At 36.1% G+C, this 25,608-nt stretch overlaps 1 protein-coding gene and 1 pseudogene across 5 annotated transcripts in view; one reads left to right on the plus strand and one right to left on the minus strand.

Moving 5' to 3' along the window:
• Nucleotides 1–25,608, plus strand: part of Dnajc13 (DnaJ heat shock protein family (Hsp40) member C13) — a 139,933-nt gene that overhangs the window by 7,699 nt on the left and 106,626 nt on the right. For all 5 annotated transcript variants that reach the window (XR_004515533.1, XM_010625454.3, XM_010625456.3 and 2 more), the window contains exon 2: nt 13,102–13,182. Coding sequence is in view for 4 of the 5 variants with exons in the window: in XM_010625454.3 (XP_010623756.1) it covers nt 13,115–13,182 (68 nt within the window). In the remaining variant the exon portion in view is untranslated. The remainder of the gene's footprint in view (nt 1–13,101; nt 13,183–25,608) is intronic.
• LOC104863139 lies at nt 15,857–17,017 on the minus strand (annotated as a pseudogene).

Genomic DNA, 25,608 nt, shown 5'->3' on the forward strand with positions numbered 1-25,608 from the left:
CACCAAACTCTAGGTTTCAAAATAAGTGGAATCCTTCCCCCTTTTTTTGGTAATTTGGAAATGTCTTGTAAGCTCTTAGGCACTATGGGAGAGGTAGCAACAACAGGAGTATTTCAGAAATAACAAACCAGAAACTGGTGTTACTGCTATTTAGCATGGGGTGAAAGGGAAATTGTAGCAATTTAAAATTTCTTATTTTTTATTTTTTGGTACTGGGAATCGAACTCCAGTCTTTGTATCTGGGAGGCAGGTGGCTGAACCACTGAGCTAAAATCCCCGGCCCTAAAATTTCTTTTAATAGGATAGAGATAAATGTTTAGGTATTTGGATGCTTACTGTAAAACTTTCAATTGTGTTTGTTGCAGGTTTAGGAAATTTGGTCCTGTGTTACACATTTATTTACTTTAGTTACAGGGAGAATAACAAGTTTGAATATGGCTGCTAAAAATCTCTTTTACCCACTAGGGCCTATTTACTATAATAGAACTGTATTATTAAGTGTTCTTTCTGAGCTAAGAAGAGCGTATGGGGTTAGTACACTTTGTTCTTGAAAAACCAAGTTATAGTTCAAAGATAAAGTGAAATAGAAAATAGGTCTAGAAAGTTCAAAGAATGTGTAACAAAGTAAAACATGTAAATAATAGTGAAGATTTCACAAAATGGCTTAAATGAACACATTTCTAAAGAAAAACTTTCAGGTGACTATTTCAAGGTATTCTTAAGTTTTGGAATGGGAAAAGTCATCTTGAGTGGGAATTTTTGTTTTTTGGAGGGGAATAGAACGCAGAACCTTTGCACTGAGCTACATCCCCATCCCTAATTTACTTTTTATTTTGAAGTAAGTTCTTGCTAAAATATAAATTGCCAGGCTGGGCTTGAACTTGGTGATACTTCTGCCTCTAACTTCCAGAGTATTGGAATTATAGGCATTTATCACCATATCCATCTAATTTTTATTATTGACTGATTGATCGATTTTTTTTTTTCCCTGAGACAGTGTCTCACTGTGTAACCCAGTGTAGCCTTGCACTCAGGGTGATCCTCCTGCTGCAGCCTCCCAAGTGCTTGGATTACAGGCATGTGCCACCACACCCTACTATTTGTTTGTTTGTTTGTTTTTGTTTTTGTTTTTTGTTTTGGTGGGGGATTGAACTAAGGTCCATGTGCGTGTGAGGCAGAAGGCAGAACCACTAAATACCTGGCTCTACTATGTTTTTAAAGTAGTTAAAAGTTTATTTTATCAGTAAGATCTGTTTCTTCAGGTGAAATCAGCATGTATATATGATTAAAATATAAAAGGTAGACCTCATTTCCAGTATTTGATTTATACTGCTGAATAAAAAAGACCAATACAATTAACTGACCTGGTATGTATGTATCCCTCTCCTCCTGTTGTCCTTCCATTGAGATAATACTAAAAGTGTTTGTTTAGGTTTGGGGTATACTTTTTTCTTTGGGTACTTGTAATTGAAACCAGCATTTTAAGTTGCTAAGTAGAGCTGAACTGTATCTCCAGCTCCAACCCCATGAGTTACTTTTTTGGGGGGAAGGATGGGATCCCTGTAGCTCACGCTGGCCTTGAACCTGCAGCAGCCCTCCTGTCTCATCCTGAGTGCTGGGATTATAGGTGTGTTGCCACCCTGCTCAGCCCTAGGAGTTACAGTGGACCCATGACTTACAAACTCAATAGGTTCCGGAAGGCTGGTTGTAACTCAGTTTGGTTGTAAGTCAATAAAATTGAGCTCTAGATGTTTACCTAGCTACATGCTATAGATAATAAGAGGCAGAATTAGGCCTATTCTGATTAGTATGCCAGGCCAGTTTTAACTTGAAGGTCCACTGTATTTTTAAATTTTGGGGGGGTACTGAAAATTGAACTCCGGCCGTTGCACTTGACAGGTAGGCATGGCATCACTGAGCCAGAGCTACATCCCATCCCTGCATTTTTAAATTTCTTTTGCCCTTTTGTTTCATGAATACATAAAATTTTAAAGTAGAATAGGGGAGCTCTCAAATTATTTTGACTTCTCTTTGACAGTGGAATTATTTAAAAGTTAACTGATGTAGCAGGCAATACAAATGCTTCAGTGTTAAAATTTTGGGGCAGTTCTTTGGAGATGTGATTGCCAGTTGAAAGTTGATATCACCACTGGCTTTATTATTCTCTGAGGACACTTACATCTGTAGGAATCAAATTCTTGAACATTTTAAGGAGCCTAAAATAAGATTTGCTAAACCTTAAATTCTGAGCTTTTTATGGCTGTTTTAAGTTTGTAGATACTCTGTTATATACATTGTACATTTAGAACGCAGTACTTTCACCTGTTCTTGAATCATATATTAAAATTAAATTAAAAATAAAAATTAAACAGTTGTATGTGTTACTCTGCATATGTCAGCTACTCAGAAACTAAGGCAGGAGAATTCTTTGAGCCCTGGAATTGGAGACCAGCTTTGGCAGCACAGAGACCTTGTCTCTAAGGGGAGAAAACCAAAATGGTTAAAGTTCACATGGCAGTTTCCTCTCTACACAGCACATTTTATCTGAAACAGTTCATCTGTAGCTTTTAAATCTGGATAAAAATTAACAGTTTGTTAGCCATTTATGTTATTTGAAACAGTATTAACTTAGTAATGTATTTACTTAGATTTCAAGTCCATTTATGAACAAAATTAGATTTTTTAAAAGTCAGTGTAAGAGATTCTTCCTTTAGTTATACTCACAGCCTTTACTTTAGTAATAGTTTTCCTTCTCTCTGCATTTTTGCAATATATAGCTGTATGAGTATGTATTGTCTTTTTAAATTAGCCTGTTAAGTGAATTTCTGCCATATTTTTAGATGTGGTTTCACAGTATATTAGGTAAAATGTTTCCATTGTAGAGGATTTTTATCAGAAAAGAAGGCAACTCTTACTTTTCCCTCGACCTATTATAAATATTGGTATTTATAGCCAAATTGAAAAAAACTTTACCTTAGACACCCAACACCCATCTTCCAAGATTTTCAAATTAACATTTTACTGAACTTGGTTTATCACGTCTGTATTTTTACCCATTCTTGATTCATCTCCTGCATTTCAAGACGAACCTATGATTTTAATTCACATGAAAGTAAAGTTAATGATAAGCAGAGTAAATTGTGCCCTTAAATTTTATGGACTCAAAGTGAGAAAAGTAGTATCTTACCTGCTGTCTGCAAACTGTCATATTTATTTTTTTAATTTTATTTTTATTTTTTTTTTATTGAGTTTATTGGTACATTTAGGGATACAGTACAGTTACATTCATTGTTGGGATCATGTACCTTTACATGGCAAGTCTTGATTCTCATTTTTTCCCCTTACCTGTGCCCTCCCTTCACCCCCTCCTCCCCTCCCCATCTACAAACACTTTATTTTCATCTTTTCATTCTCTCACATTTTTTTCTTTTCCCTTTTTGTTCTTCCCCTACGCATCACACCTTCCCTACACCTTTAGCTCCTTTCTTCAAATTTCTAAATGTCAGTAATCTTATTAGAATCTTATGCATTGTTGCAGAATATTCACACCAGGGAAACTATTTGCTATTTACACATGTGGGACTTATTTATTTCACTTAGGAGTATATCTTCAATATGTATCCATTTTCCTATGAATGAATCTATTCTCTCGCTCTTTATGGCTGAGTAATATTCCATTTTATAGAAAAACCACAACTTCTTTATCCAGTTTCCAACGGATGGGCAAATAGGTTGTTTCCAAGATTTAGCTGTTACAAACTGTGCCGCTATAAACATGGGTGCACATACTTCTCTGTGATATGATTCTGTTAGTCCGCTTGGAAAGATACCCAACAGTGGGATGGCTGGGTCAAATGGAACCTCCAGTCCAAGCTCTTTGAGGTATCTCCATATTGATTTCCATAGTGGTTGCACTAGTCTGCACTCCCACCAACAATGGAGGAGGGTTCCTTTCTCCCCACAACCCCGCCAACATTTGTTATTGTGTGATTTCTTGATAGCAGCCATTCTTTGTGGGGTGAGGTGGAATCTCAGTGTTGTTTTCATCTGCATCTCTCGAATGACCAGTGATGTGGAACATTTTTTCATATATTTTCTTGCTGCTTTTACTTCTTTGTATGAGAAATATCTGTTCATTTTGGATGCCCATTTTTGGATCGGGTCTTTATATTTGGGGGGACTGATTGTTTTGAGTTCTTTATATATCCTTGATAATAGTCCTTTGTCTGAGGTACAGCTGGTAAAAATTTTTTCCCACATTGTAGATTGTCTCTTAGTTCTGCTAATAGTTTCTTTTGAAGTACAGAAGGTTTTTAGTAAGATGAGATCCCAGTTGTTCATTCTTTCTGCTAGTTCCCGTGCTACTGAGGATTTGTTCATAAAGTCTTTTCCTATACCAATGTCTTCCAGAGTTCTGCCTAACTTACCTTCCAGCAAGTTTAATGTTTCTGTTTTAATATTTAGATCTTTAATCCATTTGGATTTTAATTTAGTGCATGGCGAAAGATAAAGGTCTAATTTTAGTCTGTGGCAGCTTGATATCCAGTTTTTCCAACACCATTTATTAAAGAGGCTATCTTTCCTCCACTGAGGATGGTGAGCTCCTTTGTCAAAGATGAGGTAGCTCAAACTGTCATATTTATATAAAAATTATTTCCATTTGATCACAAGAAGTGTGTGCTTTAAAAAAATATGCTTGTGTACATTAACTCCTAAATTCACTAATTGTATTTATTTTCTAAGTGCATTCATTCATCCTGGCTAAATGAGTTCAAGCCATCCATATTCACTTACTTTTGCTATGTGTGCAAGTTCCTTTGCTTATAAGCATGAGTATAATTTGCTACCGGCTATGCTTATGGTGTTGGTCACTTCATCCTACTTTTGTTCTTAGTGTCAGTTTGATGTAAGCTTCTACCCAGTAGACTTTTAAATCCTTTGGTTTTTGTGTCAAAATTACGTATCTTCTAAAAGGAATATTCTGATTTTATCCATAAATGATTATAAATGAATGTGCCAGCATTACTGCCAGTAATTAAGAGAATACCTGTATTACCTGAAAGTACGAAGTAGAATTCTTTGAAAAAGGCACATCTGACCAAAATACAGTATTTGTGTTGCTCCGAATTTGACTTTTTAGCCCTTAAATTCTGTTAAAAGAGCTGAGTATGGTATTCATGCCTGTAATTACACAATTGGGAGACTGAGGCAGGAGGATACACTGTGAGCTCAGGGCCAGTCTGGACTACATAGTGAGACCAACCTTGAATCAAAAAGCCATAGCAAACAACAGAAACAATTCTGTAAAAAGAAGAAATGTTGCAAAAAAACCTCTGGTGATGCTATCATATTAAGATATGGGGAAAACAAAGCAGACTTGTAAAGATTGAAGTTGTGTTCAATCCAGTTTTAAGAGGCGATGTAATTTTTTTCTCATCTAAAAGAAGTGTAGAATCTTTGAGAATTTGAAATGGGACACTAATGCAGGACTGAACCCTGAAATGTAAGTAATGATAGTTTAACAGATAAATTCTTCATAATTTGAGTAGTCTCTAACAACTGGCCCAATGTTAAATGCTGGTAATCAGCTGCCACCAAGGTCTCAAACTGTCTTATTTTTTGTAAAAAATTGGACAGTTTTTTGTAGCATGTGGCTGTAATGACTACTGTAACCTGCTCAATGCTTGAACTTCTCAAAACCAGAAATTATACGTTTTTCATCATGAATAATAGAAATTAATAATTGCTTAAGAATTTTTGCCTTGCTGGGCATGGTGGTGTGTGCCTGTAATCCCAGCACTTAGGAGGCAGAGGCAGGAGGATAAGTCAAAAGTTTGATGCCAGCCTGGACTACATAGTGAATTGAAGAACAACCTGAACTACATAGTGAGACCCTGTCTCAAAAAAAAGCTTTGCTTATAAACAGATACTTAAACCACTTTTTAGAACGTGTGTGTGTGTGTGTGTGTGTGTGTATGTAGTATATTTGAAGTATTTACCAATTAAATTTATATAGAGTAAACGTTTTTTCCCAAAAAGTTTCTCAAATTATAGTTAATTAGGTACCAAACAAATTTAAAGACACTTGTTTGGATAAAAGGGAAGGAAACATTCCTAGTACTTGAGATTCCAAACACCCATGTTGGGGATATTTAAAATGTATACAAGACTGACCTGTAATAATATTTTGTAAGGACACATTTGGAATAGAGAAACGTAAGTGGTAAATTACAGTTGACTTACGATAAAACAAAACAAAACAAAACACACTTTTGTTCATCATGATTACCTTGGTTTAGCTTATTTTTTTCTTTTTAAAACCGTTTTGTGGAAAACATGTTTGTTGTTCAGCTTATTTTTGAAGCAAGGCATTTATTGGTACATTTTAGATATATGTAATGATAACATTCATCATAGGGAATTTGTACCAGTACCTTATATATCTTGTGGAAAGATAAGTTTAAAAAAAAATAATGAAAACATGCCCTCGTGTATGCCATCCAGTTTAAAAAACATTTTTATATAGTTATTTTTGAATGGTTAAGAACTATGAATGCCATTTAATTCAAATTTAATGCCTTTTCATCTTAATTGATTAGTTCACTGGGGCCAAAACCTTTGCAGTGTATTGGTCAGATTTTTTGTTGCTGAGGCACAATGCACAAAGCCTACAATTTAGAAGAGGTTTAATTTGTTAATGGTTTTGGTTTCAGACCATACACAGCAGTCTTCAAGGCAAAGACATCATGGTAGTAGAGCATGATGTCAAAGCTTCTTAGTTCATGGTAGCTGAAAGCAGTCCAAGAGAAGAGTGCCAGAGCTGAATGGGTGAAGGCCCAACATAGACCCCAAGGCCATGCCTTCACAACCTACCCAGACACACCACTGTCACTGCTCTTGTTCTTTGGACTCTTAAGTAAGGGTTACTTGAACACAAGCTCTGCTGTACTGTTGATAGTCTGAGAACCTGACTGACCGGTTGACGTTCAGTCTGAGGACTACTGAGTGAATTATGCGGTCAGTAGACTATGTAGCGTGGATGCATTGGACAAAGGGATGCTTCACATCTCAGGCAGGATAGAGTGAAATAGCGTGAGATTTCAGCATGCTACTCGAAGAGTATTTAATTCAAAACTTGTGAATTGTATATTCATAGGATTTTCCAGTGCGTATTTTCAGACTATGGTTGACTCGTTAGCCATGGTAGCCAGGTAACAAACAGCAGATAGAGTTACTATAATAACAGAAGAGTTGGAATGTGGAATTAATAAAACATTTAGAGTCAAGGAATATTAAAACTTTCTCCCCACAAAATGCCTTAAAAAGTATATTGATAATAAAAAAGATAATAGAAATACTGGAAATATCTACATACCTGGGATAGTCTAAAAATACAATAATTATTAATTATATTAGTTAATATATCTCTTAGTATTTTCTCTGAGTCAATACCTAATTCATTTGAATTGTTTCACTTAGTCTCCACCACAGCTCTTTGAGGCCATTATTACTGTCCATATTTTACAGGTGGTGATTTAGAGCAGTTAAGAAGCTGGTTTAGTCATACAACTCATAAAAGTTAATACCAGCTTATCTTTGACCATAAATAATAATTTTAAAATTTACCACCCTTATATTGGTGGTAGATTGAATATTAAAATTCAGTGTTTATGTTAATTAGCTGCTTGTGGTGGTCATTAATTAACAGTGTGTATAGATTAGCAGCTGTGGAATCTGTGCTGTAGGAGATAGCTACCAAAGTCTTCCTAGATTGAATCTGTATTTGGAGGGTGCCTCAACTTGCTTTGTCATCTTCTAGTGGTTCTCTTGAAATTGTTCCAGTTCTTACTTTGAATGAAGTAGAGTCAGTATTGGAAATTCTTTTTTGTTTGGTTTTTGGTTTTTTGAGATAAGGTCTCACTATGTAATTCAGATGGGCCTTGAACTCACTGTGTAGCCCAGGCTGGCCTTAAACTCACAGTGATCCTCCTGCCTCAGCCTCCCAACTGCTGGGATTACAGGTATGTGCCACCACGCTTGACTAGTACTGGATATTGTTACCCTATATATATTTTTAATGTGATTTCCTGGTCTTTGCGAATTGCCATTTTCCTTGTTAATGACATACCTGTGTGTGTAGTATTACCTTTATGGTCTGAAAAAGTGAATGCATTTTTCCAGGCCAATTGCTATTCATTGGATGTGCAGCAGGAAACTGTGAGATTCCCAGACAGACCACTCTTACACATGAAGAAGGAGTAAATTGTCTTTTAATCAATGCTGGCAACTTAGCAAGTGACTCCTGTCAGTCTCAAGAGCCCCAAATAGAAATTGTACACACACACACACACACACACACCCCTACACACACACCCCTACCTCTCTTTTTACATCTACGAAGCTTAATTCCTTTGGAGTTTCCTGGTAATATAGTAAGCAGGATTTATACAAAGCAGAGTGGGGGTGCGGAGCAAAGAGTTCTGGAAGGACTTTGAGTCCTTTATGCTCCTTTGGTGACAGATTACAGAAGTTATCATGGTTTCTCAGGTGCATTCTACAAAGAGGCTAGTTACTCAGTTAACCCATTGTTGTCCAATAACATAGTCAACCCATAGTTGTCCAGTTCCATTTGAAGGATGGTCTCCTCTCCCAGATGAAGTGACATCAATCAAAAAATAGTGGAGGTTTTCCTTAGAACACAGATTTTAAAACTTGGATTTAAAAACTTAATGTACTGCCGGGAAATAAGTTGCAGCCTCAGGTCTCAAATCTAGTTATTCAAAAAGCTCCAGAGGTAACAAATTTCTGTCATTCTATTTATTTTTCACATGCTTGTTTAAAAAAATTAAAACATACCTATAGATGGAAATATTTTCAAGTTTATTTATATATGGTAAAGTATTTTAGATTTGGAGATTTCTTTTTTCCTGGATTGAGTATGGTCAATTCCCTGCTTGAAATTGTGTGTGCAATTTTACTGTGTAGCCCAGGCTGGCCTTGAACTCACGGCAATCCTGCTGCCTCAGCCTTTCAAGTTCTGGGATTACAGGTGTGTGCCGCCAAGCCTGGCTCAAAATTGTGCATTTCAAAGTGATTCCTATCAAATGCCCAATCATTTTCCCATTATTTTAAATAGGAAATCCCAATCATTTTAAAGGTAAGAATTGAAACTAGTTCTAATTATTCCAGGAATGTTTGTCAAATGATAAATCTGTAACTACATAGTCTGTGTGCATTTATTTAATATCCTAAAGTTGAAAGAATGCATTAAAGCTTAGACTAAGTACATAGAGTATGCAAATAAGCCCGTTGGCTTAAGGCCTATCCAACCATTTAACTTGTTGAGACCCCTGGAAAGGTGATTTCTCTGTCAGTTTTCTTGTCCATAAAATGGGAATCATCATACCTATAATATTGTTATTATTGGACAAAATGAGGTAAGTGCATGACAAATGCCTGTGCAGTCATACAAGATGAATGCTCAAAGTTGTATAAATTTAGGACTTGTTATAAATTTTAGATTTAGGATCACCTTACCTCCCCAATTTTAAAATAGCTTTTACTGAACTTTCAAAATTCAAAGCATTATTATGATTTCCATTTTGAGGTTATGCAAATACTAATAGTAGCACTGAACTATCTCATTTATGGGGTGACTTGGCTATGTAAGTCGCTGTCTCCTGCTTTGCATACCTCTAAATAATATACCCCTAAGTATAACATGGTTGAAAGCAAGGTTTTCAGGTAGAGGAACGGGTTTTTTGTTTCTTTTTTTTTTCCTCTCTCCCTCCCATAAAGAGCTTTTCCATTTTACAGGCCTTCTTTTAAAATTCAGAATTAAATGCAAAAATAGCAATTTTATTTTTTGCCTCCTAAAACATTAAAGACAGAGAAAATTATCTGGTGTGCTGAAAATTGGCCATAGGAATTTCTGCTATCCTGACTTGAAGTGTTTCTTAATCAATCTTTGTGTTTTTCTGTCACCATTATAATCTGCATCAGGAATATAGTTTTTTTTTATTTTTAAAGGCCAGGTGGTTGGTAGTTAACGTTTATTTACTGTTATATTTTCTTCCCCTTTCTTCTTTTTTTCTATCCTAACCTAAAACCTTGAAGTCTGATGTTTTTTTCTTATTTATGAACTTGAGTCTCCAAAAGGTATGGGTAAGCCTTCTTAATGTAAACTTGTTACATTTCCGCTCCCAAAAGGTCTGTTTGAATAATGTATCCCCTAAGTCAGTGATACCCATGAGTTCATTCTCTATGTGTTTTATTTTTAAAAATTAAATGTGTTATTATTAATTGCACAGTTGTTTTGCTTTTATTCTCCACTTGTGGATTTATTAAGGATCGTTTGCATTCTAGGTCATATCCTAAGTTCTTTACGGTTATCATTTAAAATTTTTTATTCTTTTTCTCCACAGTGCCTTTTAATTTTAAAGTCACTTAATGATATCTGCCTGTCTCTCCTCATACATATTTTCTTCTCACTTTGCTCAAGAGAAGCCGCTGGTGTGGTCCTTTTGATTAAGAAATGGATTAGAACTCTGAACTCTATTCTTCAGTATGAGTCATTTGCCTTTTCTGTCCATCTTTCTCTCTTATTGTTCCATTCTTCAGTTATGGTATATAAGGGGAAAATAGTCATCTGAACTCCTGTGTATTTCATTTTTTGGTGACTCAGAGATGCTACCCAGGTTTTATTTTTCCTAGCAATATTTACAGCAGGTGATTCAGAAGAAAGAGATGTTTGTTAGGTTTAATAAATGTCAGTTGGCTATTATGTCATCCAAGACAAAAAAATCCAGAATTAGGAAACAAAGTGCCAAACCAACTTTCAGGGTTGCATTTGATTGTCTCTGTTCTTAGTAGTAATCTGTCCGTTGATTGTATGACAGATGTCTTCTTCCTGGTAGCAATAATGCTTTCTCCAAACTTGATGTTACTTGTGGTTCTGGCATGCTTCAGAGCATTAATTGGTGTTTTTGCAGAAAATTTGATAAAACTCTTGGGGTCCTCTTGTCAGAGTGTCAAGTTTGAGGCGGATGTCACAATTGCCCTGATTTGCTACACTTTATTCTACTGCTCACTCCTTTTGTGACAGTTAGTCTTATAGGCTCTGGAGATAACATTAGGGAGCTAAACAGACTGCCCCTGTCTGGATAGTCTAATGGGCTTAGGTGAATGATATATAATGTAGTGTATGTTAACGTATGAAGGATGCTACCCAGACAAAAGGGGCAGGGACTTAAAGGAATAGGGAATATAGAATGAGGAGGATGATTATAGTCTGAAACACAGTGGTTAAGGGAAGGGTCTCATTGTAGAGGTAACCTCTGAACGTAGATTGAAGAAGAGGAATGCATAAACCATACGAATATTTAAGGAATGAGCATTCATACAAAGGCTCTGGCTAATAGTTTAAAAACAGGCAGGAGAAACGAAGAAAGCAATTTCAAGATAGAACTTTGTTTAAAAATGTTTTTGCCATTCAGGTATATACCAAAAGAAATCATGTTCACACAAAACTTGCATACACGTGCTCACATTACCATTATTTATAATAACTGAAAAGTAGAGACAACATAGATGTCAGTCAATTGATGAGTAAATAAAATGTGGTATATCTGTACTATTGAATATAATTTGGCAGTATGGCTAGCAGAAGTGAATCTCTAGTCATAGAAAACCTCAGAGTGACTGCTAACAGCTTACTGGAGTGATGAAAGTGTTCTAGAAATAATGATGGTTGTAGAACTAAGTGTACTAAAAACCATGGAATTGTATGCTTTAAAAGTAAATTTATGGTGTGTATATTGTATCTCAAAAGAGGTTACATTAATGTTTTTGAATGCAAATTGTTTTTATTAATTATGAAAAGCATACCTGATTTTAAAATCAATATATAAAAGGTGTAAGCCAAGTTTAGGTATACCATAATTTCAAATATTTTCTTGGCAGTATTAGCAGTATGGTATGCATCCTAAGGTTTTTGTTTTGTTTCAGTCTCCCTCTGTAATTCAAGCTGGTCTTGAACCCCTTATGTCCTTATGTAGCCCAGGCTGGCCTAGAACTTGCAGTGATCTTCCTGTCTCAGTAAGTGTTGGGATTACAGGCATGTGCCACCGTGTCCCAATTTTTTTTTCTTTAGTGTGATTCTAATAAGACCAGGGAGAACTAGTCCAGCCAGAAAAGGAATCACTTACCATATTCATTTTTAACCTCTATTCAAAATAAATGATGTAGTATTTTCAGACATTGTCTTTCTTTGATAGTCATTCTAATAATTTATCAAATTTAATTTATGATTATATTTGGATTTTTTTTTCATGATTTTGGATTCTATTCATTTGTGGGTAATATTCACCAAATATCCTCCATGATATGTAGTGTCACTGCATGTTACCCTAAGGAAGCTCATTCTGTGTATAGTTGATCACTCAGGCTCAGCACTTCTATAGCTCCTATATCTAGAAGGGTCCACTAATCAAAGTACTATACAAGCTTCTCAACACTTTATCTATTTCTTTACTGACCTTGACATGGTCTGGTAACTGTTTGCAGGTGTGACTAGCACTGTCCTGGTGTATTCATAAAATGGAGTACCATGTGACCTTGAAATTCATTTTCTCAAAGCATATTCCATTGGGAAAAGTTGTTATTCTTTAAAAACATGGACCAGTACAAATGACATGATGTTTAAAAAATGGTTTTGTTTTTATTATTTTGAGACAAGGTCTTGCTGTGTAGTCCAGGCTGGCCTTGAACTCATAGCAATCTGCCTGCCTCAGCCTTGGCCTCCTGAGAGCTGGAATTATAAATGTGCATCACCACACCCTCCAGACAAAGCCATGATTTTTTAAATGTTAAAATGGAAGCTAGAATGATCACTTTTAGATGCCAGGATGAATATTAACTAACTTTATGAAGAACTTAGATTTCTTACTGTGAACATGCATTATTTTTATAATGAGAAATTTATTTTTAAATTTCTATGTACAAAAAGACCCCTTTAAACTTAGAGTGATAGCAGTGTGATTGGCTTTCCAAAAATTAAGAGCATCTAATTGTACTAAGTATATCTATATTTTTATCTTACAGGATTTAGCACAAAATGAACATAATTAGGGAAAATAAGGATTTGGCATGTTTCTACACCACAAAGCATTCATGGAGGGGAAAGTAAGTACTCAGTTTGGTTTTATTTTTCTGTGCTTCTATAAAGTAGCATTTTGAACATTACTGTTTCAATATCTTGGATAATATCACACAGCTCAGCAGCTATTCAGCTTTTCACTTTTGAAAAGCCTTATGTGCATATTTTAAGCACAAAGGCAACATTTGGGTTAAATTATTATTTTTTTTTCCTTTAACATTTCTGGTTTTCTGAATCTATCTTAGGAAGGAGTTTTATAAGAATCAAAAGAGACATTTAAAAAGAAAGTAAAGAGCTAGGTACTTTTTTGGCTGTTAACAATGATTTTTGAGATTATGCATTAGTGGCAGCATGCTAACACTATGATTTCATTATCCAGAGTGTATCCTATGGGTAATCATATTTTTATTTCATTTTGCTGTCAGAGCAAATATATCATTAATTCTGGTAAACCACATAAGCTTTTTTTTTTTTTTTTTTTTTTTTTTGAGACAGAGTCTTGTGTAGTTCAGGATGACCTTGAACTCGCTATGTAGCCCCAGGCTGGCCTAGAACTCACAGCAGTCCTGCCTCAGCCTCCAAAGTGCTGGGATTACAGGCATGTGCCCATATAAGCTTTTTAAAAAACCTGTAGTGAAATTTAACAATTGGATCTGACCTTTTGCTTCTTTTGTTTAGGGTAGCTGTCCTAGTTAGACCAAGGTATAAATGCTTCTGTTTTCTGTCATGAAATGGATGGTGATTCCTTCTCCCCAAATTGTTGCAAAAATAATGAAGGTGTTATGGATTATATGTTTTAAGGCTTTTTTTGTTTGTTGGTTTCAGATTTTTGAGACAGGTACTCACTATTGTAGTTCAGGCTGGCCTTGAACTCACTGTGAGGACAGGATGCCTTTACAGTTGATCCTCCTGCCTCAGCCTTCTCAGTCCTGCGCTACCACACCCAGTAATGGATTTTAAATTATGCCTTAGGTACATTGAGTATTAAATGAATGATGCTTGTTGAACTTTACAAAAATTGGCATAAATAGAGTAATATAAATCTTTTTAGTTCTTTGGATCAGACATAAAGAAACTTGTGTGTTACTATTAATTTTTATTAGTACGTGTTTGCAGTACTTAATGATTAAATTCATTGTGGGGAATCAGTACGTGTACATAGTGTACCTCATTCTTTTGTTTTTTCCCTTTTCTCCTCCAGCTGTTTTTAACATTTTTTTTCTTTTTGTCAGTATCTCATTTATTTATTTTATAAGTTCTTATCCAGGTAATTGTCATGAACAGATTAACAGCCAGATTAACAGGCCAAAAAAACATATAAAGCACATGAGACAATTATGATAAATCAAAGTACACTTGTAAATACATTGGCCGTCCTAGATTACAATAAGTTTTTTTTCTATTATCTTTTATTTTTCACTTTATTTATATATTGGATTTCTCATATAAGAGAAACTGTGTACTATTTAAGCTTGTGTGTCTGATTTACTTAAAATTTTGGTCTAAAGTTGCACCCATTCTCCTACAAATGACTCAAATTTATTCTTCTTTATGGCAGAGTAATACTCCATCATATATAAATATTACATTTTTTCATGCATGGACATATAGACTGTTTCCAAGATTTAGCCTACTATGAATTGTGCTGCTATAAACATTGATATGCATCTATCAATGTAATCAGGTGTCTTTAACTCTTTTGGGAAGATACCTAGAAGCGGAATAGCTGAGTCATATAGAATTTCTAGTTTCACGTTTTTGTGTTTTTTTTTTTTTTTTTTTTGAGGAATCTCCATACTGATTTCCATAGTGTTTACACTCCTACCAACAATGAAGAAGCACCCCCTCCCCAGCATTTGTTTGATTTCTTGATAGTAGCCATTCTTTCTGGAAGGAGATGGAATCTCAGTATTATTTTGATTTGTATTTCACAAATGGCCAGCAGTGTTGAACATTTTTTTTGTACATTTATCGGCCATTTATACTTCTTTGTCCTTTAAGATGTTCATTTTTAAGTTGGGTCTTTAAATTTGGCAGGTCTAATTTTTTTGAGTTCTTTATATATTCTAGATAATAGTCCTTTGTCTGAGGAATAGTTGGCAAAAATTTTTTTCCATCCTGTAGATTATCTCCACTCCATTGGTGGTTTCCTTTCCTGTGCAAAGCTTTTTAATCAAATGTGATCCTTTTTTTTGATTCTTGGTATTATTCCTTGTGTAAGTGGGGTTCTTTTCAGAAAGTCTTTGCCTCTCCGTTTCTTCAGGTGTTTAACCTGTTTTGTTTACTAGCAAGTTTTAATATTTAGGTCTTTGATCTGTTTTGATTTGAGTTTAGTGGACGGTGAGAGAAATGGGCTCAATCTTCAGCTAGTGGATAGCCAGTTTTCCCAGCACTGTTTGTTAAAGAAGCTATCTTTATTCCAGTGAAAGATTTCGACTCTTGGTAGCTGAGGGTGCATATTGTTGTTTCTTGAGATTCTCCTTGTTGTGGAGATACCTTACTTCTCCAATAGTTTTGAAGGAAAGTTTTATATGTCATTGTTGGAAGTTGTTATCTTCTAGGGCTTGAAACTCTTCAAGCTCTCCTAGCCTTTAATATTTGTATTGAAAAGTCTGCTGTAATTATTAATTGGTTTACCTTTATATCTGATTTATGTGTGATTGTATGTGTTTGCCTTTCTCTAACAGCTTTTTAAGATTTTGTCCTTGTGATGGACTTCTGGTACTTTCAGTGTAATGTAGCACAAAGAGGTTCTCTTTTGATCATCCCTATTTGGATTTCTTTTTTTTTTTTAGAAGAAGGGACAAACACCTTTTATTACTCCCGGGTTTCCTCCAACGTGTCCCGCAACGTTGGCGTCTGATCTTACTTGATTTCACTCTTGGCCATGGTCTGAGCCCTGCACACTCCCTTGCCCTTAACCTAAAAGGGGACGCCTTTGTACGTGTCCACACACTCGTTGTTGGTGTACAGGTCAGGCTGGATCTGCTCCCACATCTTCTTGTTAGGGTTCAGTTCCTTGTCATGCTCTCCAGGGAAAGATTCAAAAGTAGCTCTGTCTCCAGAAACAGAGCTGTCAGGAGGAGCCAGGAATTCGACCTTCTCTGGTGAGCTAGCGCACATCACCATTGCCTGAGACAGGACCCCCGTCATCTTCGCAGGTTTCAGGTTGCAAAGCAAAACCACCATCCGATTTTGTGTCTGTTCAAGAGGAATGTGATTCACCAGGCTGCTGACAACTATTGTTGGGGCTATTTCTCCAATGTCTATTTCTTCTACATACAAAGAATCTGCATCAGGGTGCTTTTTGGCATTCGTGATGCATCCAATTCGAAGATCCAGCTGGGAAGCATCTACTGGCTTACAGTCAGCACTTCCTGCTGCAGGCAGCTGCTTTTTCTCCTTCTTTTCTCCTTTCTTTTCAGTTTTCTCTTGTCTTTTTTTCTTCTCCTCTCTCTTTTCTAATCTGTTCTTTGACACCAGAAGATAACAGTTATCGGTGTAGACTGTACCACATTTTCAGCAGTCACAGAATTGGCTTGTGGTGGAGTATAAGATGGGCATAGTATTTGCTTCACTCCATTCTGAATTTCTGCCTGAATTAACTCCTGTTTCAGATCTTCAATTTCTTTCTTCAGTTTAGCATTTTCAACTTGAAGTTTTTCCTCTTCTCTAAATGTTGCCTGTAAAATTGCTTTCTCCTTCAGAAGAGCAACTTGCTGTTTAAGATATTCAATAATTTGATCTACCTCTGCACCCTTCTGCTCCAGTCTCTTCAGAACTGCCTCACTGGTGGTCATTTTTGCCAATAAATGACAGAAAATCATGAAGCTTCGTACGGGGCTCCAGGAAAGGAAGAGACACCCCCTATTTGGATTTCTATATGCCTTATTTATCTGTATGTTTATTTCCCTGTGTTTGGACATTTTTCTGACATTATTTGTGTGAATAAGTCTTTTATGCCATTTGTGTTATCTTGTGATTTTTCACTTATTCTAGTTAATCTTTTATAATCTAACAGCTGTTGGATCCATTTTTCATGTTCTGTTGTTGCTGTTAAGGTGTGTTTGAGTACTTCATTTTTGAGGGCTTCATTGTATTTTACTTCTGAAATTCTACTCTTCCTTTGGTTGCTTCTGCTGCTCTACTTTCAGTATAAATTTTAATCTCCCCGATAATATGAAACTTTTTTGTGGACTCTTAATTCTTTGCTAAACTGGGTCATGTATATTTTGTTTCATTTTGTTTAGCTCATCTAGCTTATTAGTGTCTTCTATAAGCTCCTGCATCTTTCTAATTATTCCATTATGTGTTCAGTTACATCTTCTGTGGCCCCACTGAATGCATCTTTGATCAGTTTTCCATTCTCCTCTCTTTTCCTTTTGAGTAATTCAGGTGTGTGGTTTATGCTATTCTCCCCTCAATAATCCCTGGATTGACTTTGTAAGAATTGGGAGTTTGTAGGGGCCAGGGATTTAGCTCAGCAGTTCGGTGGCCTGTCTTGCAAGTGCACGGACCCGAGTTCAATCCCCTGTACAAAAAAAAAAAAAAAAAAAAAAAATCGGGAGTTTGTGAAGGCAGTTTGTTGCCTTATCTTTTCATGTTTCTTTTGTTTTTGTTTGTACTAAGGCTGTTGGTCACTTACAGTGTAAAGAGTTTGTGTCTAGTATAGTGATCTCTTTAGTCACTTTTTTGTCATGTACTTTGGGTGTGGCTAACTGTAGTCTTTTGCCTCAGCCCCCAAATCATACCACTTTCGTTAATTTGGGAGAAGATACAGTGTAATTAGCCCAACACTGAGCTCTCTGAGAATGAACTCTAGTATTGTTAATGTCACAGAGGTAATGTGAGTGTTGGCTTATAGAGAGATAGCAACAATTATGGATGCTGGTAACCCCAAGCAAATCAACTACAGTAATATTGTCCAAGACAAATTCCATATTAACATAAGGACTAATTAGGAGCCACCTTTATCCAAAGAGATATCCACAATTAATGTGTAAACACTAAAGCAACCCAGGTCTTGTCTCATAGCTGATATGTACTAAATGTGACAGTACCGGTATATCCCCACTAATGGTAGAAAATAATTGAATGATAATTTTATAGAGTTAACTAAATACTAATAAATCTTTACGGTTATACTATTAACATGTTCTGGCTAGCTTGAACCACAGGTGGTACATGCATGACGCTCCCATCTGGCAGCAGGGGCCAGTCCCATCAGGTGCTGCAAGCTGTCAGGTGGGACATTTATGGATGTATGGCCCCATCATGAACACGTTAAAGGTATAGGTGCTGGGAATGGGGAAATGCAAGAAGAAAATTTTGAAACTTTAAACTGTTTGATATGAGAAGGAGGAAGAGAAATGGTATAGTACCTAGAGTCCTATTGGGGAGTTGGAGGATGTTTAGAATTAGGTAAAGTTAAGAGAAAAAAAAAACTGAAAATAGAAGATAATAGAAAAAGAGAGAAAAATATTTAGGGAGTAAAAATTAAAGGAAAAAATTCAAAAGAAGGAAAAGACATAGCAGAGAAGAAGGACAAAGGAAATTTCCCCAAACCCTAGTAAACTGGTAAACAAAGGAGCAAAGGAAAGAAGGAAAAAAAAAAAAAAAACACCAATTCACAGACTCATAAAAAGAAAAAAAAAAAAAGAAAGAAATTTGGATGTTGAAGGTGTGGTTTTCTTCTGCGATCTATAATTTTGGGGCATTGACCAAGTCAAGACATGTCTTTGTGTACACTGATAAAGAATGCGATCAGACCTCACATGTGTGCTAGATGTAGACACCAGCACGCAGTAGATTTAGGGTGAGGGCATAACTGCCATGACTTGCAAATTCAAAGCAACTCAGGCTGAGCCTGGTCTCTGGCCAAGGGGGTGGGTGCTGTGTACTTTAGCTCAGACCCCTTGAGGGCCTCTTTCCAGCAGCACCATTGCTGTCTCCCTCACCTTGACTGTCTCCTGTGGCTGTATTTCACCCATTTACTGCAGGAACATAAACCTGGGATCCCTGAAGCGAAGCTGTCCTGCAGCTGGTCTGAGTCTTGGGTTCAAACAAACAACCCCTTCCAGTTTGCGCACTCTCCTGGGATTTGGTGGGCTCTTGGATTGGAGCCACTAACCAGCTGTTGCCTATTGAAGAACTCATGTGGGAGCAAAATCTCATGTTCTGCAGCTCACAGCATCCCCCTTGTCCGTTTCTCTGCCCTGTTTCTCCCTGGAGTCCCCAGCTTTTAATTTGTCTCTGTAGATTTGGTCTCCCTTTCCCATGAGCCATGATCTGGGAGCCAGGGAGAAAGCAGAGACTGCCCCTTCCCTACATTGTGTTTTGTCTCTTCATTTTCTCTGTAGGCCTTAGTTACCGTTCAGATCCTTTCTGGTTCCTAGGGATCTTTTTTTTTTTTTTTTTTTTTTTTATTTTTTTTTTTTTTTTTTTTTGCCTTCAGGTTATTTTCCAGGGTCTGGATCCTACATTTTGGAGACACTGAGTTGTTCCTTCCCACTCCAGCATTTTCCCAGAAGTCTAAAACTTGTATATTTAAATGATCTTTATTTTTCCTCACATGATACATTGCTGTAGTCATCATAATATAACTTCTGCTTTTAATATTATAGGATTCTGACAATTTTCCAACAAACATTTTGTTTTGTGAGTTTATCAGAAATTATGATAATCTGGAAACATTTTTTAGAAATGTTCTTAGAGAATGGTGATTAAGACTTAAAGCAATCTTCTTTCATTTTACTTTTGCGGGGGGTAACAGTTTGGAGCAGAACTCTTTCTGTGCTTTTAGCACAATTCCTTCTCTCCATACCTTGAAGCTGTTTAAAATAATAGTTTACAGATATGATTTATGTACCATAAAACCCTGAAAAACAAGAACAAAAACCCTGTTAATGTATCCATTTTTAAAGGCATAAAGGTATTTATTAAACAGAATTCTAAAAGTACACACTAAAAGAAATAGGTCAGGCCCTCGAGAGGCACACTGTAGTCTGGAGCTGGGGATAGTTATATGTTTTGTGGTGTGGAAATCTGTGGAAATGGTGAATCTGGGCTTTGTTTACAGGAGAAAAATCATGGCCCACTCACAGATAAAAAGATGATGACTCATAGGTGAATTGATGGTCCATTTTACAAGACATAGTTCTGGGCCCAGTCCATTTTATTTCTTTAAAGTCAGATTTCTCCACTTTACCTTAACCTAAGCTAATTTGTGGGTTTAAAGTATGTTTAAGGGATTTTGGGTGTCATGGGCCTGGAAGAAAAGAATCTTAAGTAAGACTAGGGAGTACAGATAGGGATAAATAACTTGAATAACTGCTCTGAAATTTTGGCTTTTTTTTTTTTTTTTTAATGAGGCTGGTTTTGCTATGTAGTTCAGTCTGGCCTTGAACTAGGTAGCCCAAGTGGGCCTCAAACTTCCTGTATCCTCCTGCCTCAGCCTCCCTAGTACTGGATTTCAGGCATGCACCAGCAGGCCTAGCTCAAAATTTTTCACAGTGATAGGGCTTTAACCAAGGCCCGACACTTGCTAAGTAAGTGCTCTGCCACTGAGCCACATCCCCAGCCCTGTCTTCTTAAAAGTGTAATTTTCACCTGTAATCCCAGCACTGGGGAGGCCAAGGGAGGAGGATCACCAGGAGTTCAAGGTGAACTACAGAGTGAGACACTGTCTCAAAAGAAAGAAAAAAAGGAAAAAGTCCAGTGTTATGACACATGCCTGTAATCCCAACACTTGGGAGGCTGAGGCAAGAGAATTGCCATAAGTTTGAGGACAGACTGGGCTACCTAGTGAGTTCAGGGCCACCCTGAACTATAAGGGAGACCTTGATCCCTCCACAAGAGTACAATTTTCTTTCTTTCTTTCTTATTTTTGTTTTTGCTTTTATTTTTTTGAGACAGAGAGCATATAGTTCATACTGCTCTGGAACTCACTGTGTAGCCCAGGCTGGTGTCGAACTCACAGCAATCCTCCTGCCTCAGCCTCCTGAGTGCTGGGATTATAGGCGTGCACCACCATGCCCAGTTTAAAAGTACAATTTTCAAATGATGATTTTCCTTGTGTTTTTTCTATCTTTATTACTTCCATCTTACCTAACTTCCCTATCTAAGATTTTGATATCTGTGATTTTTATTCTTAAGGGATACAGAAGGGCTGAAGGTTTGCTGTTTTATGGCTGCTTCAGGCTGAATAGGGGGCACTGACCCCGTCTAGCCAGGGATCAAAAGTCTCACTTGGACTGATCTAAAAGACACATAGAAGGTAGATTTTCTTGTTTGATAGATCAATCATTAATAGTCTGGAAAGGAGAACAAGGACATTAACAAGTCATTGATGCTTAAGCTGCATTTTATGACCAAGTTAAACAAGCAGGAATTAAAGATTAAAAGTAGAATATTGGTGAATAGTGGCTCCAAAATGTGTTAGAAGTCAGGCTGCATTTGGTGAAGCCTTTTATCTTAAATATTAATCTTTATTTGTCTTGAGGTGTTTACCCAAGTATAACAGGTGTAATTGAAGAGTATGTAGACTTCCCCTTGTTTTGTTAGCAAGAAGCCTAATTTTCTCTTTTTTAAAGTTTTATTAGTAGATGTTTGTAATTCATGCAGTTTCTAGTCATCTTGAGGAGTGGTTACATGTACACATTACAGCTTGTTTTTTATTTTTTTAATCCCCTTCCTTTTCCCCCTTCCTCCTTGGGTTCCCCAGTTTTCTTTTTCATTCTTGTTGATATTTGTCTTAGCTCCTGTTATGGCATATAGTGTTTACATTAATTGGGGTTATTAGGTTCCTATACATGACACTTTTTTGGGGGATACTGGGGATTGAACTCAGGACCTTGTGCTTGCAAGGCAGGCGGCAGAACTACTAAGCTAAATCCCCGGCCCATGACACATCTTTATTTCTCTCATTTCTCCTATCCCTCCTCCTCATCCTTTTTCCTTGTTCCCTTGGTCCCCTTCCCTATTGCAAGAGATCCATCCTCTTGTCCCTTTCTATCCATCCTTTATCATTTTCTTTGTACTTGGCCTAACTCAAATGAGAGATAACATATGGTATTTAAGCTTGTGTGTCTGGTTTGTTTCACACAATATTATAATGTACAGGTGCATCCATTTTCCTGCAAATGTCTCAAATGTGTCATTCTTTATAGTCCAGTAGTATAGCATTATATATAAGTACCGCATTTTCTTTATCCAGTTGTCTGTTGATGGGTATTCAGGCTGCTTCCAGGATTTAGCCATTACTAATTGTACGTTTATAGATATTAGAATGCATGTGTTGCATTAAACTCTTTGGGGAAGTTGCTTAGCAGGGGCTTAGCTGGATCTTACGGAATTTTTCATTTCAGTTCTTTGTGAAATCTCCATACTGATTTCCATAATGGTTGTACTAATTTGATTCCCACCAACTATGCCACAGCCACACCAGCATTTATTATTTGGTTTCCTAATGGTTGCCATTCCTTCTAGAGTAAGATGGAATCTTAGCATTGTTTTAATTTGCATTTCTCTAATGGCCAGAGATGTCGAACATTTTTTTCATATGTGTTGACCATTTGTATTTCTTCTGTGAAGTGTCCACTCATTTCTCCAGCCCATTTCATGACTGGGTCTTTAAGATTAGGTGGTTTAGTTTTTTTGTTTTTTTGTTTGTTTGTTTTTTGTTTTTTGTTTTTTTAATTTTTTTTTTTTTTAGTTTTTTGTTTATTCTAGATATTAGTCCTCTGTCTGAGGAGTAGCTGGCAAAATTTTTGCCATTTGATAGGTTGTCGCTTCCCTCTACTGATTGATTTTAGTCTGCTATAATCCTATTTGTTGATTCTTGCTATTTCTTGTGCAATTGAGGTTCTGTTTAGAAAATCTTTTTTTACACTTATGGGTTCAAATATTTTACCTATTTCATCTTCTAGAAGGTTTGTTTCTGTTTCAGTGTTTAGCTCTTTGATCCATTTTAATTTTAATTCTACAAACAGATGACCAGTTTTCACAATACCACTTGTTGAATAAGCTGTATTTCCTCCCACATATGCTTTGTGGACCCTTTATCAAAGATCAAATAGTTGAATAAGTCTGGAGAGGTTTCTGTATCTTCAGTTTTGTTCCATTGATCCATGTGTCTGTTTTTGTTCCAGTAATATGCCTTTTTTTAAAAAAATCACTATTACTTTGTGGTTGAAGTCAGGTATCGCTACACCTTCTGCTTTGCTCTTATTGCCCCAGATTATTTTTACTATTCTGGGTCTCTTCTGGTTCCATATGAATTTTAAGATTGTTTTCTCTACATCTGTAAAGTGTGATTTTGGTATTCTCATTGGGACTGCATTTAATCTGTATAACAGTTTTGGGCGTTTTAACAGTGTTGGTTTTGCCTATGCAGGAGCAAGGGACGTCTTTCCATTTTGTTATGTCCTCGTCAGTCTCCTTCAGACTACTGTATGTTTATTTGTAGAGGTCTTTCATTTCCTAGGTTAGGTAATTCCTAGATATTTCACTTTTCTTGATTGTGAATGGTATTGTTTTCATAATTTTCCATTTTATTCATTGTTGGTATACATAAATGCTAATTAATTTTGTATGTTGATCTTGTATCTTGCTACTTTGCTTAAGTTGGTTATTAATTCTAAGAGTTTTTTGGTGGAGTTCTTTGGGTCTTCATAGAGCATCATGTCATCTGCAAATAATAATTTGAGTTCTTCCTTTCCTATATGTATCCCTTTTATTTCTTTCTCTTGCCTAATTGCTCTAGCTAATGTTTCAAGTAGTATATTGAATAGTGGACGTCCTTGTATTATTCCTGATTTTATTGCTTTTAGTTTTTCCCCCATTTAATAGAATATTAGCTATTGGTTTGTCATAAATAGGCTTTATCATATTCAGGTATGGTCCTTCTAAACCTGTTTTCCTCCGGGTTTTTTTTATTGTTGTTGTTGTTGTTTTTTTTTTATCATGAAGGGGTGTAGGATTTTATTAGAAGCCTTTTCTACATCTGTTTATATGATTTTTTTTTTTTTTACCTTCTCCAGTTTAAGTGATGTATTACATTTATTGACTTACATATGTTGAACCATCCTTGCATCTCTGGGATGAAACCTACTTGATTATGATGTATGATATTTTTGATAATGTGATGCATTATATTTGCTAATTTGTTGAGGATTTTTGCATCTATATTCATTAAAAAGATTGGTCTTTTAGTTGGGTCTTATCTGGTTTGAGGATCAGGGCTTCCATAAATGAATTGGGGATCACTCTATCCTTTTAAGTTTCTTTGACAAGCTTGAGGATATGATATCCTTAAAGGTTTTGTAGAATTCAGAAGTGAATCCATCAGGTCCTGGGCTTTTTTTTCCCCCTGTAATTTTTTTCTATTTTAATTATAGGTTTTGAGTATAATTGTAGAGTTTTGAACTGTCACCATCTGCTGTTTCATTTTACATGCCCCTACTGTGTTCTAATAGTTTCATTCTCCAATTAATATTGAATTTTATTTTTTTATCCATTTTTGAATGTCCAGAGTTTGACAAAATGGCTGCCTTGTAGTAGGTGATCAATACACATTTTTAGAATGAATGTCTATGAATGAATTTACTTATTGGCAAGCAACAATGCTTTGAATCAATTGTTAAGGATTTAGACTTTTTTAGAACAGTGATCACTCAAAAATTACTTTCTCTGAAGAATGCTTAAAAATTAGCAGTTACTTTGTGTTTCCCCTAACACTAACTCTGGATCTGGAAGGCATTAATTGTCTCTGTATTTACCCTTTTGGAACATCTTATATAAATGGTATAATAAAGAACAATTTCCTAATTTTTATTTTGTGTGTGGTTTGTGTGTGTGTGTGTGTGTGTGTGTGTGTGTCTGTGTGTAACAGAGTCTCACAATGTAGTTTGGGCTGGCTTTGTACTCCCAGGAGTCCTTCTGGTTCATCTTCCTGAGTACTGGGATTACAATATTTTTGCAGTACTGGGGAGTGAACTCAAGTCTTTTGCACTGTGCTACTTCCCAACACTTTAAAAGAAATTTTTAAAAAGTTTTTTTGAGAAAGGGTCTTACTAAGTTGCCCAGGCTAGGCTTGAATTTGCTGACTTTCTGCTTCAGCCTCTTAATTTTGAAGAAATCTAGATTTTGTAATTTTTTAATTTTGATATTTGTGCTTTTGGTTTTATATTAAAAAATCGTTACCTAGTCCAAAGTCACAGATTTACTTCTGTTTCCTTGTAGAATTTTGCACCTTTAATTTGTAGTTAATTTTTGTATATTCCGTGAAGAATCCAATTTTGTTTCTTTGAATGTGACTGGATATCTAGTTGTAGCAGTATCATTTGCTGAAAAGACTTCTTCCCCAGTTGAATTCTTTTAGCACTTATCAAAAATCATTTGACTATCCAGTAAACATAAAGACTTATTTCTGGACTCTTGATCCTCTGTGCCTA

This window comes from Fukomys damarensis, unplaced genomic scaffold (genome assembly GCF_012274545.1).
Source record: "Fukomys damarensis isolate Sample0158 unplaced genomic scaffold, DMR_v1.0_HiC HiC_scaffold_37, whole genome shotgun sequence".
Classification (NCBI taxonomy): Eukaryota; Metazoa; Chordata; class Mammalia; order Rodentia; family Bathyergidae; genus Fukomys; species Fukomys damarensis.